The 15226-nt window shown below is 44.8% G+C and overlaps 1 protein-coding gene across 3 annotated transcripts in view; it reads left to right on the forward strand.

Moving 5' to 3' along the window:
• The first annotated feature begins 2652 nt into the window (after nt 1-2652).
• Nucleotides 2653-15226, forward strand: part of ATP10A (ATPase phospholipid transporting 10A (putative)) — a 136891-nt gene continuing 124317 nt past the window's right edge. For all 3 annotated transcript variants that reach the window (XR_006415044.1, XR_006415045.1, XM_044433342.1), the window contains exon 1: nt 2653-3512. Coding sequence is in view for 1 of the 3 variants with exons in the window: in XM_044433342.1 (XP_044289277.1) it covers nt 3073-3512 (440 nt within the window). In the remaining 2 variants the exon portion in view is untranslated. The remainder of the gene's footprint in view (nt 3513-15226) is intronic.

Raw genomic sequence — 15226 nt, forward strand, 5'->3', positions numbered from 1 at the left:
TGTGCCTTAAAGAATAACTGTTGATAAAGCTATTATGTGGCATGTCAGCATTAGGTGATGTGTTATAATTGGTCTCCAGGGCAGTTTGCTTTGTGTGTGATTTGAATCTTGTAACAGCAGCAGACTGAAGCTCTGAGCTTCCTGCGGCAAACACACATTGATCCCTCTATATTGTGAAGCAAATGGCCCCAGGGGGTAGTTATTAATCCTTGTGCATAAACTTCACTTGATTAACACACAACTTGTGGGAACTTACTTTGTTTGAGGCAGAGGTGTTGCAAGGCCTGGGCCCTTGCAGCCCTGACCCTGAATCCAAGGGGTCCAAACTGGTTCCCCACAGCACAAAAGAGGAAGAGGGGGCATACATTTGTTAAAACAAACAAACACAACATGTACAAAAAAGTTCCACCTCCCAGGGGACCAATACCCTGGGCCACATTTCTCTATTTATTAGATTTATATCCTGCCTTTTTCTTTTTTAAAGAACTCAAGGTGGCTTTCATCATTTTCGTCCTCCTGCTCTCAGTCTTATCCTCACAACAATAACCCTGTAAGGTTGTTTGGCCTGAGAGTCTGTGATGTACCCAAAGTCACCCAGCTGGCTCCATGGCTGAGTGGGGACTCCATTTCGCCAGAGTCCCAGTCCTATGGCCTTACCCACAAGATTGGGCCAGAGCAATTGGATGTGCCAGGCTGAGTGCGCATCCCAGAGTGGCTGGCACCCTCAACGTGGCTGTTCTAGGGGGAAATATGCAATATGGCTGTTCTGCCATAACCCATGCTCGAAACCCACTCCTGACAGCTGTGCATGGAGGGATTACAACCAACAAGAAAGAAAACGGCCATTTGCACCCTCAAAATGGCTATTCTGTAGAAAAAAATATCTAAAATGGCTGTTTTTCACTTTTAAGGGAAATTCGCAAAATTGTCTAGGCAGGTATGGGGAGAGGGGACCATGGAGTGTTCCAAGGAGCTCCGACTTCCAGGAAGGGGCTGTCATTTTTTCTTTGACAGAAGATATGCTCCTTTTTTCCTCCCAAAGTGCCTATTGGTGTTTGCTAACTTAGGGTGCAACCATATGAATGCATATTTATGCAGACTCTCACATAAGAGTTCTCTCCTGATTATTTATGTCTAAAAAGACATAAGAGTTCTCTTCTGATTGCCATGGAAAGGGCAATACTCCAGGGAAACTGCAGCTGAAGATGAATGCATTAACTGCCCTCTTCTCTTATGCACAGGAGCCCTACCCAATAAATATCGATGTAACTGTGCCTAGAACCCCTCCCCCCCATTCAAGATGATTTGGGAGCAGGGTGCAAATTAACATTATTTTGAGATCATATGGGTGAGAAATTAATGCACTAGCATTGCCTCCTGAGCATTGCAGATAAATTAATAAGCATTTCTATATCTGTATTCCTATATTTGCATATGTGGATGCAAATTTGACTGAGATTTGTGTCTCATGGGCCTGGGTCCCTGGTACTTTTAATTCCATGGCAGCACCCCTGACAATAACGAATGATTTCTAGACATTTTGCCTGTAGGTGTTAGAGGGTTTTTTTTAATGTTTCCTTTATTGCAAATTAAAGAAACAAAAACAACATTTGAAAACATACACTTAACATTATGTGTATTCCTTTTCCCTCTCACCCCTAGATCGAGTTACATTAATAAAGTCTACAGTCCTTCAGCCCGTTCATACATAGAAGAGCTGAGATCCGATGCGCAGTGACTCCAGAGCGAGCCCCGGTGAACACAATGGAGCTTGTTTCTGGGTCAACAGGCCAAGGACTGTCCAGCAAACGGCTTCGGTCCCGATCTCCCGCTGCTGACTGCTCCCCGACGCCCGTGCTCGGCTCGGCTCGGTGCATTTGCTGAATTCGACTGCCGCTTCTGTCCCGCCTGTTTGAATGGCGGTTCTTCTTTTTACTACGAGGCGAGCGAGCCTCTCCTCGGGTGCTCAGCAGAGGCGTGCTTCCGTTGACATCACTCCGCGGGAGGAACTTTCGGGAGCGCAAGGTGTAGAAACGCTTTTGTAAGTGGGGCGGGAGAGGGAAATCACCAAGTACCGTGATTGAAAAGTGAATGGATGTCATCAGCAGACAGGTTCCTTGCCTCTGTTTTTATTTCACCTCGCTTGACGGGGGTGGGGGAGAAAAGAAACTTTTCTTCCCTTCTCCTCCATTTGTGCCCTCTGCCAAATTAGCAAACCGCTTTGGCGCTGCCTCGTAGCAGAGGCGGCAATCAGCTCAATCCGCTAGGAGAGGCAAGCCCCATCCACGCGGGCGTAGCTGACATTCCCCCGTCGGACGGCGGGGGAATCGCCTCGGAGTGCTTCCCGGGGCATCCGATCGCCTCGCACGTGCGTGTGTGTGCGTGTGTGTGTGTGTGTGTGTGCGCGCCTTCACGGGCCCTCGCCCCAGCTTCGTCCCTCACTTGGCTGCCACGTTCCCCGCGGTGCTTCCTCGGGGTAGTTCCGCGCCCGCCGCCAAACCGGCCTCCCGCCTTCCCTCGGAGGGAGTTTCCGAGGCCGCCCCCGCATGCCACGGCGTGAGTGTCATTCGTTCCACCGCGCTCCTCTTTCCTGCCCTGCCCCACCGTAGCAGAGCCCCCTGTTCTTCGCGGTGGAGCGGAAACGGGCGAGCGAGAAATGACGTACAGAGACAAGGCTGACTCTGTGCGATTCCCGGGCGCCTGCGAGCTGCAGACAGCGGGGCCAGTCATTCGTTCGGCTGGCGGTGGGAAGGAGAAAGCGCCGGAGAAAGTTTGGCGCAGGGAGCGGAGACCTTCCTCCTAAACTTGGAGGAGCGGGAAAAGCAGAAAGAGAACTCCTGGCGCGAAACAAACTTTTCTAGAGGGAGGGTTTCCGAGCCGGGAGGGGTCACACCTCCCTCGTTCCCTCACTCAGGGGGAAACGAAAGAAAACGCCAGGGTGTGACTGATACTCAAAGGATGATCACATAGTGCCAAGCGAAGAGGGAGGGAGCGAGAAGTGCTTGGGAGTGCGCGAGAAGACCTGCTAACCTTGGTTTCCTGTCTCCTGTGTGCATTTGGGGGCAGAAGGCAATGAGCGGCGGTGGAGATGGAGGGGGGTTTCCTCAGGAGCAGAAGGAAGAAAAAGAGAGGAGGAGGAGGAGGAGGAGGAGGAGGAGGAAGAAAGAGGCAGGCAAGGCTCGGACTGTGTGCTCCAACCTGCTGCTACCCAGGCCCGACACGCAGAACGTCCCTCCTCCCGCGGACAATAGGCTGAAAACCACCAAATACACCGCCGTGTCTTTCCTGCCCAAGAACCTCTTTGAGCAGTTCCATCGCCTCGCCAATGTTTACTTCGTCTTCATCGCCCTGCTCAACTTCGTGCCCGCCGTCAATGCCTTCCAGCCCGAGCTGGCACTGGCGCCCGTGCTTTTCATCCTGGCAGTCACCGCTGTCAAGGACTTGTGGGAAGACTACAGCAGGTACCGTTCGGACCAGGAGATCAACCACATGGAGTGCTTGGTCTACTGCAGGTAATGGAAGCATTCTGGGCACTCCGTGCTCTCCTGATGATGGCAGTGGCGTGTCAAATGAAAGGCAGATCAAAAGCAGTGGGATGTTTTGCTGGGGCCTCTTGGCCAAGCCAGGAGCAGAGAGGCCGCCGCACAGGAGAGCTTGAGAAAACATGGCATCCCGTGCTTTTGCTACCGGTTAAGAGTAGCTCTTTCTTTTGCTCTAAATACAATTGCCCTGAGCTAGACTCTGGTCATATGCACTGCCCTTAGATGGTAGCGTGTACTTCAGCTCCGCTCAAATACTATAAGCCTGCTGTGCTGTATTTGGAGGCCCTTCTGCTCATTCTTCCAGTTTGGGTCCTGGATTTGGGCCTTGAAGCCCAGCCCAGTTGGCCCCTCTGGGTAGTTCAGCTAATCATCTACTGCAGCATGCAGGCATCTGGGACATCCTATCCCCTTCCAATTTCCCCTTTCTCTCACAGTAATGAAAACAAGGTGCTTTGTATGTTTTAAAAGTGTTGTGAACTGTTTCAGGGAACTTAAAATGTTTGTATACCGTTCATCAGGTAGCAGTTCCTGATGAACGGTATACAAACATTTTAAATAAATAAATATACTGGAGGTATTCTACTATATTACTGTTCTTGCCCAGACTGCCAGGCTCTGCTTCATTTTCCTTTCTTTGCATTATTTTTTAATTCTCATTTTGCCCATTCCACTTGCATTTAGTTTTGTGTGCATGAGCTCACTTTATATAAAATAATCCGGATTTTCCTTGATTATATTTGGTTTTAATTGAACACTTGAGGTGTTTGACCATCAGGGTGAGTTGACAACTACAGTGTGATCTTGGGCCCATTTTCTATGATGCGAGCCCCATTGAGCACTTTGAAATTTGCTCCTGAGTAGATGCTTCCAATTTCACTGTTAAAGTGTTTGGACTTGGACTGACATCCTGTGAGTTATTTCGTATGCACAAGTCCTTTTAACTGAATGCAGTAGTCGGTTGTGCCTCCTCCCAAACATGTCCTTGATTGCCCTTTCTCATTGTGCATCTTTACTCAGTTTTTCCCCTTTTTTTTAATCTCTTAATGTCCCTAAAATACTTTCCCTACTCATTTTGGACATGGGAAAAATCAATTTTCCATCCATCATGGACTTCTAAAGTTATGTGTATGTGATTTCCTTAACAGTATTTAGTTAACTTTTTTAATGACCTAACCAATTACCCCGCTACTAAATTATTGGAATGTGTGAAGTAGTATGAGATTGCTTGTCAGTTCAGTCTCATGTAATATGAGATTAACTGTTTCTGAATATGCAATGCGTGATTTCATTCATACATCTTTAAGATTACTTCAGTGCAGAAAATGGTTATATTTATAGCAGTACAGTAGTTCTGGCCATGTAATTTGAAGCTTCATTAGAACAGTATGCAGTGAGATCTTTGCTGACCAGACAGAAAAGGAAGAGAATTCCTGTTTTTCAATTATGGGGTGTGTGCATTAGAGATGGGTGAATTAGTGAAGTTTTGTGGTGTTTGACTCTTTACCGTTTCATTTACATGTGCATAGAAATCTTTTAGGGTCTCTCCACTTAATGACTTGAAGGCAGACGTGTGGACCTCATTGGAAAGCGCAGGCAAAAATCACATTCCTGGCCTAACCAACCACGGTTTGTTGGGTCATGTGTGCTGTGTTCATTTCCTCTGCCCTTTCCTGCCCTTCTGCCCTGGCTTAACAGAAAACTTCCCAGTTTGTTGTGGTGTCTGAATCAGGAAACTGTGGTTTCAGCACTCCATATAAGCCAGGATTGCAAGTATACTTTGAGAGGATGTGAAAGTTCTGTCCATAGCATTTGACCAGCGTTCATGGAAACGTCACTGCAATTCATCACTGGCTTGCAGGCATGGAGAGATGGCTGAGCGTATGCAAACCCTAAGCAACTGAGGTGTAGCATTAGGATAAATACACTTTTGATCAAAGCCTATGGACTTCTATTGCTGGGGAACTTGGGCAGTAGGAGCTGTCGCACTCATCCTGGGCTGTTGCACTCATCCTGCATGTGGGATCTCCTGGGCAGCTGTTTGGCCACTGCGTGGACCAGATGGACACTTGGTGTGATCCCGCAGGGCCAGTCATGTGCATGTTCTTAACTCCAGCTCCCTGCTACCAACTATCTCATGCTCTTAACCAACTCCAGCAGACTTCTCATAGACCTTTTAAATCCCCCGGTTAATCACGTTCCTTACAGAATCTCTGACTGCCAGTGGCCATTGCTGACACACTTGTCCAGTTCACACAAATGTGTCTCTTCCTGCCCCCTGCCTGATATTTTCAAACTCCCTCCATGAGCTACTGCAACAAAACAGCTTATCCAAAGAATCACCTTGTCCCACATGTACCTTCCTGGACCCTGAAGTAATCATGTGTGTCCTTCTCTGGGGGTCACCCCCAAAAGAAATGAGGCAGGTGGCAACCAGGAGGAGGGGCTTTTGGTTGTGGTACCCCAGTTGTGAAATGAGCTCCTTAAAGAGGTGCACCTGGCACCTTCTGTGTATTCTTTCACTTGTATGCCAGGTGAAGACCTTTTTACTCTCCCAGCATTTTAACAGTTTAATTTTTAAACTTTAATAGCATTTTATTTTGAACCGCTGCTGTGCTTCTATGCTGACTCAATTGTGATTGCTATTGTGGTTTTGTGGTTTTAAGTTAATTTATATGTGTGCGTGTTGATTTTTGTTAACCACCCTGAGATCCTCAGTTCTTGGAAGAGATCAGACAGACAGACAGACAGACAGAAGCTATGACAATTTCTGAACAGGAGTAATTTGACCACTGCGGTTAATGTGCTGATAACCTCAAAACTGCTCAGCTATAATGTGCTTCCTATGGGGCTGGCCTTAAGGTTGATCTGGAAGCAGTAGCTGGTACAGAGTGCCACCAACAGACTGAAAATATGACCAGCTTATCACCAGCGCATTATATCTGTGCCGAGAAAACTGCATGCACTGTCTGTATGCTACCAATTAATGCAGTCGGAATTTATTTTCACAGCCTGGAACAACTCAGGCCCCAGATGCTTGGAAGATCACCTGCCTCTTCTCTTGGTTGCTACACTTATCAGGCATAATTCTGGTGGTGCCTAAGATGTTCGAGATCAGGTCCATGATGGCTCAGAATAGGGCTTTTGGAATCTTGTACTTCACTCTCTGGAACTCTTCAGCACTGAAATTAAGCAGCCGCCATCCTTACTGATTTTTGGCACCTGTTGGAAACATAACTTGTTCAATTAAACTTTCCTAGAATGGTGATCTTGTCCTTGTCATACTGTTTTCTAAGGTCCATACAGTATTTTACTATAGTCTGATAGTTTGTTGCTCATATATTGCTTAGAATTTTCTTTTTAATGCAAGCCATTCATAAATATCAGTAAATAAATATAACTTCATAGTGACAAAGGATGTGAAACTTCCCTGTTCTTGTCCAACAATCCAGCATCCATGACCTGACCAAGAGTGAGGGAAAAATGAGGGCTCCTCCATTCTCATGGCTCAATCCCGAACCTTGATTTCAAAGTCAAGTCTGAACCACAAAAGCTGATTGACTTTTTTTCCTCTCTGTTTTGTCCTTGGGGAGCTTAGTGATTTCTCAACACTCCAGAAATCTGCTCCACTAGCAAAGCAGTTCAGAAAGGGAGCTAAGTATACCAGCTGGTGGTGGCAGGGCAATGCTATTTCAACAGGGAGGTTCCATTTCTCTTCTTGCATAGAAGGAAACAAACTACGGTAAGCTCTTTTGGCATCTGAAATGTGCAACAGAAACTTCCTCGATGTTTTCACGAATTTCTTATTGAGTGATGATAGCTGTCCTAAGGAGAGGACCTGTCGTTCCAACACTAGTGCAGCATACAGGAGCGAGTTTCATGGACAACGGGGGGAAAGCTAAGGAAGACACATTCTGTAATAAGTTGGGAACCTACACTGACTTTTTGAGGAATGGAATGATACATTTTAAAATGCCAGGCACTAAGCAATAAAAGAAAGCAGTGTGCCCATGTTAAATGGTGCAGTTGTCTATCATTGTATAAGGATCTGGGAATACTGTTTTACATCAGTTGGCTGTATATTCTTGAGTTCGTCTGCAGATATCACAGGACATACTGAATTTTTGCCAGAAGTAACATGTGAGAGTGGTAAGGAGTGATGGGCAGGACTTGAAGTTAGGAGTGAGAATGAAGGAACTGAAAGTCAGAAACCTTGAGTGGAGGAAAATGATAATCTTTCCCCTGGAGCTTGCCTGATCATCTGACTCATCTGATTAGAGCAGTGAATTAAGAAATAGCGGTAGTGTGTTGTATCACATCTTGCTGGCCTTTTAGTCAATAAAGTTGGAGGTTTGGACAGTGCAGGTTTTGGCTGTAGTTGCCAGACATATCAAAATGTTTGTGTGAGTAAGGGCCACATCTGTACATTTCCAAGTACCATTGCTTTTCACAAACCCAAATGATTGGCCTCTCCCCCTCCCCTGAGAACACCTCCCAGTCAGTCTCCGAGTCTGGCAATGCAAGGAAGGAGATAATCCAAGTAAGCTCTTAACTATAGACTGAATTTTAAGTTCCCAGAAAATCTCATAGTTAATTTCATGGTTTCACATGAATGTCTTCTGGTAAGTGTTGGAAGAGCTCAAAAAGGGATAAGAGTGGGGCAAGCAATGATTTCCGTCTGCAGGTGAGCCATAATACTTTAAAACTGGCTTTTTGGCGCCTCTCCAGCTGTAGTGCTTAGGGTGTTCGTAAGAAACTGTCACTGGTAGCTATCATGTTAATTGTACCTATGGTTATTTTCTTTTAGCAAGAATGGGTGCCACTAAGAGTACTTTGCAAGTGAACAATATTTTCATTAGGATCAATGATATGCTGCAAAAAAGCATGCAAGCACTTGTTCTGATTTCTGCAAAACACTTCAATTAGACAGGATCATACAAAAACAGTGGGTGGAGGTAAGTCCTTGCACTCTACAAATAAAAGCTTAGGCCAAATACTGTGGCCATGAGAGCTGCAGCGTGAGCTGACATTCAAGACAGATATTGCAGACTGAATGAATGAGTCACTGGGAAATATTGTAGGTATCAGATAGCAACTAGAATTGGAGGGTAGGGTTAGGGCTGACCCCCATTTCCAACACATGAAGGATGGCTGTAACTCAGATCTGTATCTTGCTCTAGCAAAACACTCTGGTTCCTGAAGAGGCAAAGGGCAGAAGAGAAACACGATGCTTAGCAAAACCAGAGATTAATTTTAGGTGGTGCATTAGGTAAACAGGGCAACCAAAACAGCAGAATCCTTTGTACCAGTATCGGATAGATGAGTGCAGTTAACATCACATGCCTTAATGCCTTAAATAACTAGTGGCATAATCCCTTCCAAATGAGGTGGGGGAATTCCATTTTTGACTGACTTCCCAGAAGCCCAACTTTTTGCAGGTGGGAAGGGTATTTAAAGGAGCAAAGCCTTCGCTTTGATGCTTCTATCAATCGGTGTCGGATCTGTGTTTATGGAGCTCCTTGGCATGGGGTCTATTTCTCCTATCAACAAGAAGTCTCACTTTTTATTCACCTCTGCCTAAAGGCAGGAGCAAGTGGCTGGACGAACTGCCAGAGGCAGATGAAAGTAGCAGGGTTCATATGAATGCTGGGTGGCTGCTGTCCGCAATGCCTTGCAATGAAATCATCTGGTTGCATGGCGTTGTGGACAGTTACAGTGGTAGCTGCCTGCCCTCATTGAAGTTCCAAAAATGAGACTTAAAGCAGCAGTGTCAACAGAGCTAGGCTTTTAAGATCTGCCAACAGATGATGCCTTCTGATATTTGGCTAGTTATTTTAATTGTTGCTGAAAGAAAACCAGTACTACCCGAACAAGCACTAAAGTGTTGCTTAGTGTCTTTCTGTCCTACCCCCATTTGTGCTCTTTTGTAGTCAGTGGATTCTCTCTTTGATGGAGGCAAAAAATGGGAGGGGCCCTGGGGATACAGTACTTCTGTATATATGCATATAGGACTTAGAACTAGAAACAGAGAACAAACTTTCCCATGCTTTTATTTATTTAAAACTTTTGTATCCTGTCTTGTACATAAACATCTCAGGACGGTCCAACAGCAAAAGCACTGCATCACATTTATAATAAAAGCCTGATTAAAATAAAAATTAGGTCTTAAAATAATGAGAAAATACAAAGGTAGAGATAGCAGGAAAAGAGCTATATCATGGATTCCTCTTGCGTTGAGGAGGAGTAGATCCTTCTTTCCAACAATTGAGAAGAATATATAGAATCGAATATGTAGGATTTTTTTATGTTACCTGGGATACTGGCATAAGGTTCCTAGACCTAGAGATTTTGGGAAAGAAGACTCTAGATCATTGGGCTCTGGGTGCCTATCCATTTTATTATTTATTGGACTTTTCTCCTGCCGCATTAGCTTTAAAGAAGTTTCTCAAGTGAAATTGTATAAATTAAAAAAAAATCTCTGCCCAGTTTTGAATATTGAAGCTTTGCAAAAATAATCTGAAACAGGAATGGGCAATTTAGCCTGGGCTTCCAGTTGCATCCTTGCCAGTCTGACACAGTCCTGCTGTGAGTATGGAGTCACTGATGATAAGCTCATCTCTCAAACACATGTGTCAAAGGCATGATGTGCTGATCTTACTATGTGTAAAGCTGGCAGTATTGCTGGTATAAAGTTTCCCCAGTAGACAGAGACCACGGTCTTTGGTTCTGGAATCAGTCCTTAGCATTGCATGCCTGTTGTTTGAATTGGCTTTTGAGGATTGTATGTTGCCTCGTTGTGGTGTGGCTTAAAATTTATTTAAAGTTTGTTCATAGGTGTAGGCATTATTCTTAATAACAATAACACAATAATTTGCTCTTCCCTCAATTACCTCAGCATTTTTAAGTCTGGCTATTGCAGTTGGATGTATAGAGATCAATCTGGTAACCTTTTGTAAATGGAAAATTCTTACCAACCTAGTAGAAAGAAAGGGTTTGACAAGTAATCCCTAGAGCTCCTCAACTAGAACATAAAGTTTATTTGAAGATACAGCACAGCCCCTATTAACTTAATCCAGCTATCTGAAACATCTTGTTATCTAAGCACGTTGTTTGACCTCCAAGTAACCCTGTGTTTGAATAACACCTTTGTAAGCAGCATTTGGACTAATTGAGCTTCTGATGTTTCCAAAAAGCCTTGGTTGCCCTCTTAGGTTGTTTGAACTAGTTGCCTGGTGTAACATGCTGACTTTTCATTAGGTTTCGGACTTGGAAGGCATGAATTAATGTAACTGTGCAGATGGAGAATATAATTGTTGCTAATAAATTAAATAAATCTCAAGTAGTAGTATCCTCTTTCTGGAAGAGTTCTTGGAGGTCATTAGGTTCAACACCCTGCTTAGAGCAAGGCACAAGTCCAACATCTTTCACAGCTGTTGCTTAAATACCTCCAGTAAAGGAGACCCTCTACCTTCCAGGGCAGTCTGTTCCACTGTTGAATAGCTTGCATTTTTAGATCATGGGAGGAGAGCTCTTGGGCTGGGTACCAGATCTAGCCCTCCAGGGTTTCTTAGAAAGCAGTAACCCCTTCCTCCGGCCCCTCTCCTTTCTCCCAACTGTGATGTGTCATGGTAGCTAGAGTGTTGTACTGGGGACCCAAGAAACCAGGTTCTAGTCCACACCTGGCCATGAAGCTCACTGAGTGACTTTGGGCCAGTCAGTCACTCTCAGCCTAATCTACCCCACAGGGTTGTTATTGTGAGGATGAAACAGAGCTTTGTATGCCACCTTGGATTCCTCAGAGGAGGAAAAAAGGGGGGATTAACTCCAATATACTACTACTAACAATAATATTGAGTGTAAGATGGTTTTCCAGCTTTTCTGTATTTTTCCAATTCTACTAGCATGGAATATAAGATGCAGAGAAATTAGAAAGGGTCCAGAGGAGGGCAACAAAATGATCCAGGGTTTGAAAACACTGCGCTATGAGGAGAGATTGAGAAAGCTGGGCATGTTCAGCCTTGAGAAGAGAAGACTGTGGGGGGATGTGATATTCCTCTATAAGTACCTCAGAGGTTATCACAAAGAGGAAGGTCGAGATCTCTTCTTGCTGATGCCAAAGTGTAGGACATGGAATAATCAGTTCAAGTTGCAACAACCCAGGTTCAGGCTGGACATCAGGAAAAGCTTCCTCACTGTCAGTGTCATACGACAGTGGAACCAGCTGCTTAGAGAGGTGGTGGGCTCTCCCACACTAGAGACATTTCAAAAGAAACTGGACAGCCATCTGAGTGGGATGGTATAAATTGGTGTCCTGCACTGAGCAGGGGCTTGGACCCAATGGCCTTCTTGGCCACTTCCAGCTCTACTATTCTGTGATTCTGTAAGTGCATCTCCTAAGGCTTGGCTCCTGGCAATAAGAGCCTTAAGCTAAAATGTACTGATATTTTGTGTATTTTGTCCCATCCACTTTTGTCTTCAGCCCAGCCCAATCCTGGAATGCAAGAGCTTTTCTGAACTGTAATTCAGTCCTCAGGCTCAAAAATTCTACACCTCTTTGGAAGAAAGTCTTTCCAAAAGTGCCTAAAATCTGCTTCCTTTTTGCAGATTTTGGATTTACATGGGTACACTTTTGCCCATTGGTTCTCATCCTTCCATCTGAAACAGCAGAAAACAACTCTGCCCCATATGCTTCAAGTGCTTATCTGATTTATGTATTATTTAGACTGATATACCACTTTCCACAAAAGTATCAAAATGGTGAACATAAAATACAATAGAATGAAAAAAACCGTAAATGTAGCAATAAAAACATGACAATACATTCAGTCAGCTATAAAACCACCTATTCTGCTGTATGCTAGACATACAAGCTGTGTGTGCTGGCAGTTAATTTGTGGACTGTATCAAAAACAGCAAATGGATAGGAAGCTCTCCTTTGGGTGCTCTCAGACATTCCTGTCAGCTGGGGCAAACCTGAAACTGGTACACAGGCCAGAAATTGCATGGCAGTCTGATGTGCTATGCAAAAAGGTGATATTCAGAGAGGGAAAAAAAACTGCCTTTCTCCACAACACTTCCAGTAAGTGCCAGGTGCAGCCCTTTTAAATCAGATAACCACAGAGGACAAAAAGATAGTGTGACCTAACTCCCCATTAGCAGCCATTCATTGGACTCCACAGAGTGCCTGGATGTGACTTGAGATGAAGATGTGAAGCCCGCTGGCCTAAGAAAAATATGCAAAGTAACTTGGTGGCAAAGGTGGATGTTAGAGAGCAGCTCCGGTGTCTCTTCTTCTATACTGCTGGGCCAGGACCTATCTTGCATTTTAATGCTTCTGTAAAGTTTGTGATCTGCAGAGCTGAATGTGGTCCACTTAGGGTGGCCACATTACTAAAAAAGGTGGACAGCCTCTCAGAAAATCTCTGCATGCAAATGTGTAGGTGTGACTTTAGGGTGGTGGGAGAACAGTGATCTAAATAGAAACACTGTGCATCTCACCATAATGGAGAAGAATTATTCTTCGTTGTGGCCTCTGTGTATCACACATATGGGTGCTGCGCGGTCGCAAAGACTGAACAAAATGGCGGACGCTCCGCTCTTTATAGGCCACGGCGGGGAGGGGGAGCGGAGCTTCCCCCCAAAAACCATTAGCTGGCAATCATCCGGCCAAAGGCACTGCGCAGGCGCAGCGCCCATATGTGTGACTGCACAGATGGCCACTCGAAGAACATCAGTTACAGGTAAGCAACCTGCTTTTCTGCGACCTGTGTGCCCACTGTTTCTGCAGTCCAGATATGAAGTGTCGTGGGACATCGTCAAGGCCTGTCCCCATTCTCCCTTCTTATCTTTCTTTGACTTAAACCGGACTTGGTCTGGAAACCTCTTCAAATACAGGAATGTCTCCTGCCTACTCTCCAGAATAGAAGACTGTGCTGTAGGACACCTAGATTTGAATATAGATCTTATAGTTGTCAGTTTTATCTGGATACTTATTTTTATATATGGACTCTTTACGTTATTATATATATATGACATAGAAGTGGCATAAGTTTTGTTTTAATTAATGGTGTCGCAAACTGTTTCTGTTGTTGATATTCTCCTTCCCTTTTTTTGTTTCTGTTGCGAATGTTTCTCTTTTATTTTGGTTGTGTTTTTTGTTTTTGATTGAAACACTTTAAACCCACTAATGCCTCAGGGACACGTTCTGATTTGCAGCTGCCTCAGACTGCAGAAGCAGAGGCACAGTCTAGCTCATAGCAAGCCCCTGTGCATGTCTGCCTGTGACGTGGCGGCCTGTACATTCTGTATGCTTGCACTTTTGAGAAACATCACTTCAAATTGTAGTACTGACAGAACAGCTAGTTCAGATCTCCTGCAGCATGCCAAGGGGAGAAACTCAAACCTTTCCAGTGTCTTGCTCCCAAGTAGCACACAGAATATTCTTCTTCACATTCCTAATAAATAACATCCATGGGCACTGTTCTCCAGTAGATAGATCAGTTACATGCTTTACCTAGGCTTACTCACATGTAAGATAACAGCTTGACTCACTTGTTTCTTAAGAATTACACGCTCTTGCTCAGAAGTGTAAGAAGAGGAAGAAATACAAAGCTGGCAGTCACAGTGCCTGCTTGCAGTGGTACCTCATTAGTATTATATAGACAGGAATGGTGTCTGCAGTAAGGGATGTTTGAGGATAGCTGGACAAGTTCTTAGAATATTCCAGGTGTATTTGAACTGGAGCAAGCCTGCAATCCTTTCTTCCCCTTCCCCTGTAAAACAATGCAGGTATTGCTGCAGTGTAAATCTAAAATTCAGAGGGACTAAACTTGGCAGGAGGATCAGGACGAAAGTGCTGTGAAAGATGATGCAATGCAGCAGCAATCACATCTAAAATAAGGGCAGCAGCTGTTGTTCACTTGCAGTTCAAACTTTTCTTGCTTTTTTAAAAACTTCACATATGGTTTCTTTCAGTCTTACTGTTGGAAAGTCGAGGGCTGTTTGGAAGCTATTTGTGTTTGTTAAGTTTAGGGATGGGCTCTAAATTTGAGTGGGGGGCACTCAGAGGAATGACCTCTGATGTGGTCACTGGTGGGCTCCATCCGGTTTATATAGTGGTGAGAACAGGGATTAGGTAGGAGGGCTGGTATGCCCTGGTGGGCCTTGGCAGCTGTCCTAGGATACCAGGAATTAGTGCCAAGCTTAAATGCAGCAAAATATGTCTGCCTGCCTTATCACCCGCTCTCCTCTATATTTCCTGTTCATACTCACAAAAAGCATCAAAGGACAGGTCACATTCTTGCATTTGCACGATGCCACCAACATAGCATCGCTCTGTGATATTACGAGAAATTTCAACAGTGGCTCAGTTCTAGCCATGGTGGGCCTTGTTGGGTGCCTAAGCCATTGGGAACCACCCTGTGAGAATGCAGAGCCTGCTAGGTTTAAATTTTCGTGAGTTACACTGCTTTGTCACATGTGTTTAATGAATGCTACTTAAGAAGTGCTTAGAGCAGGAGTGTGCTAACTGCATGCTGTATTGCGTTTTATGCCCTGTGTTGGAGCTTCCTAAAGACATTGATTTGGCTCCTCTTGGAAACTGGACTGAGATGGATCTCTTTCTGATTCAACAAGGCAGGCATTGGGCTTTCTTCCACTCCAAAGAAGTGGTTTAGGTTACAAATGCA

This window comes from Varanus komodoensis, unplaced genomic scaffold (genome assembly GCF_004798865.1).
Source record: "Varanus komodoensis strain SLA01 unplaced genomic scaffold, ASM479886v1 scaffold1, whole genome shotgun sequence".
NCBI lineage: Eukaryota > Metazoa > Chordata > Lepidosauria > Squamata > Varanidae > Varanus > Varanus komodoensis.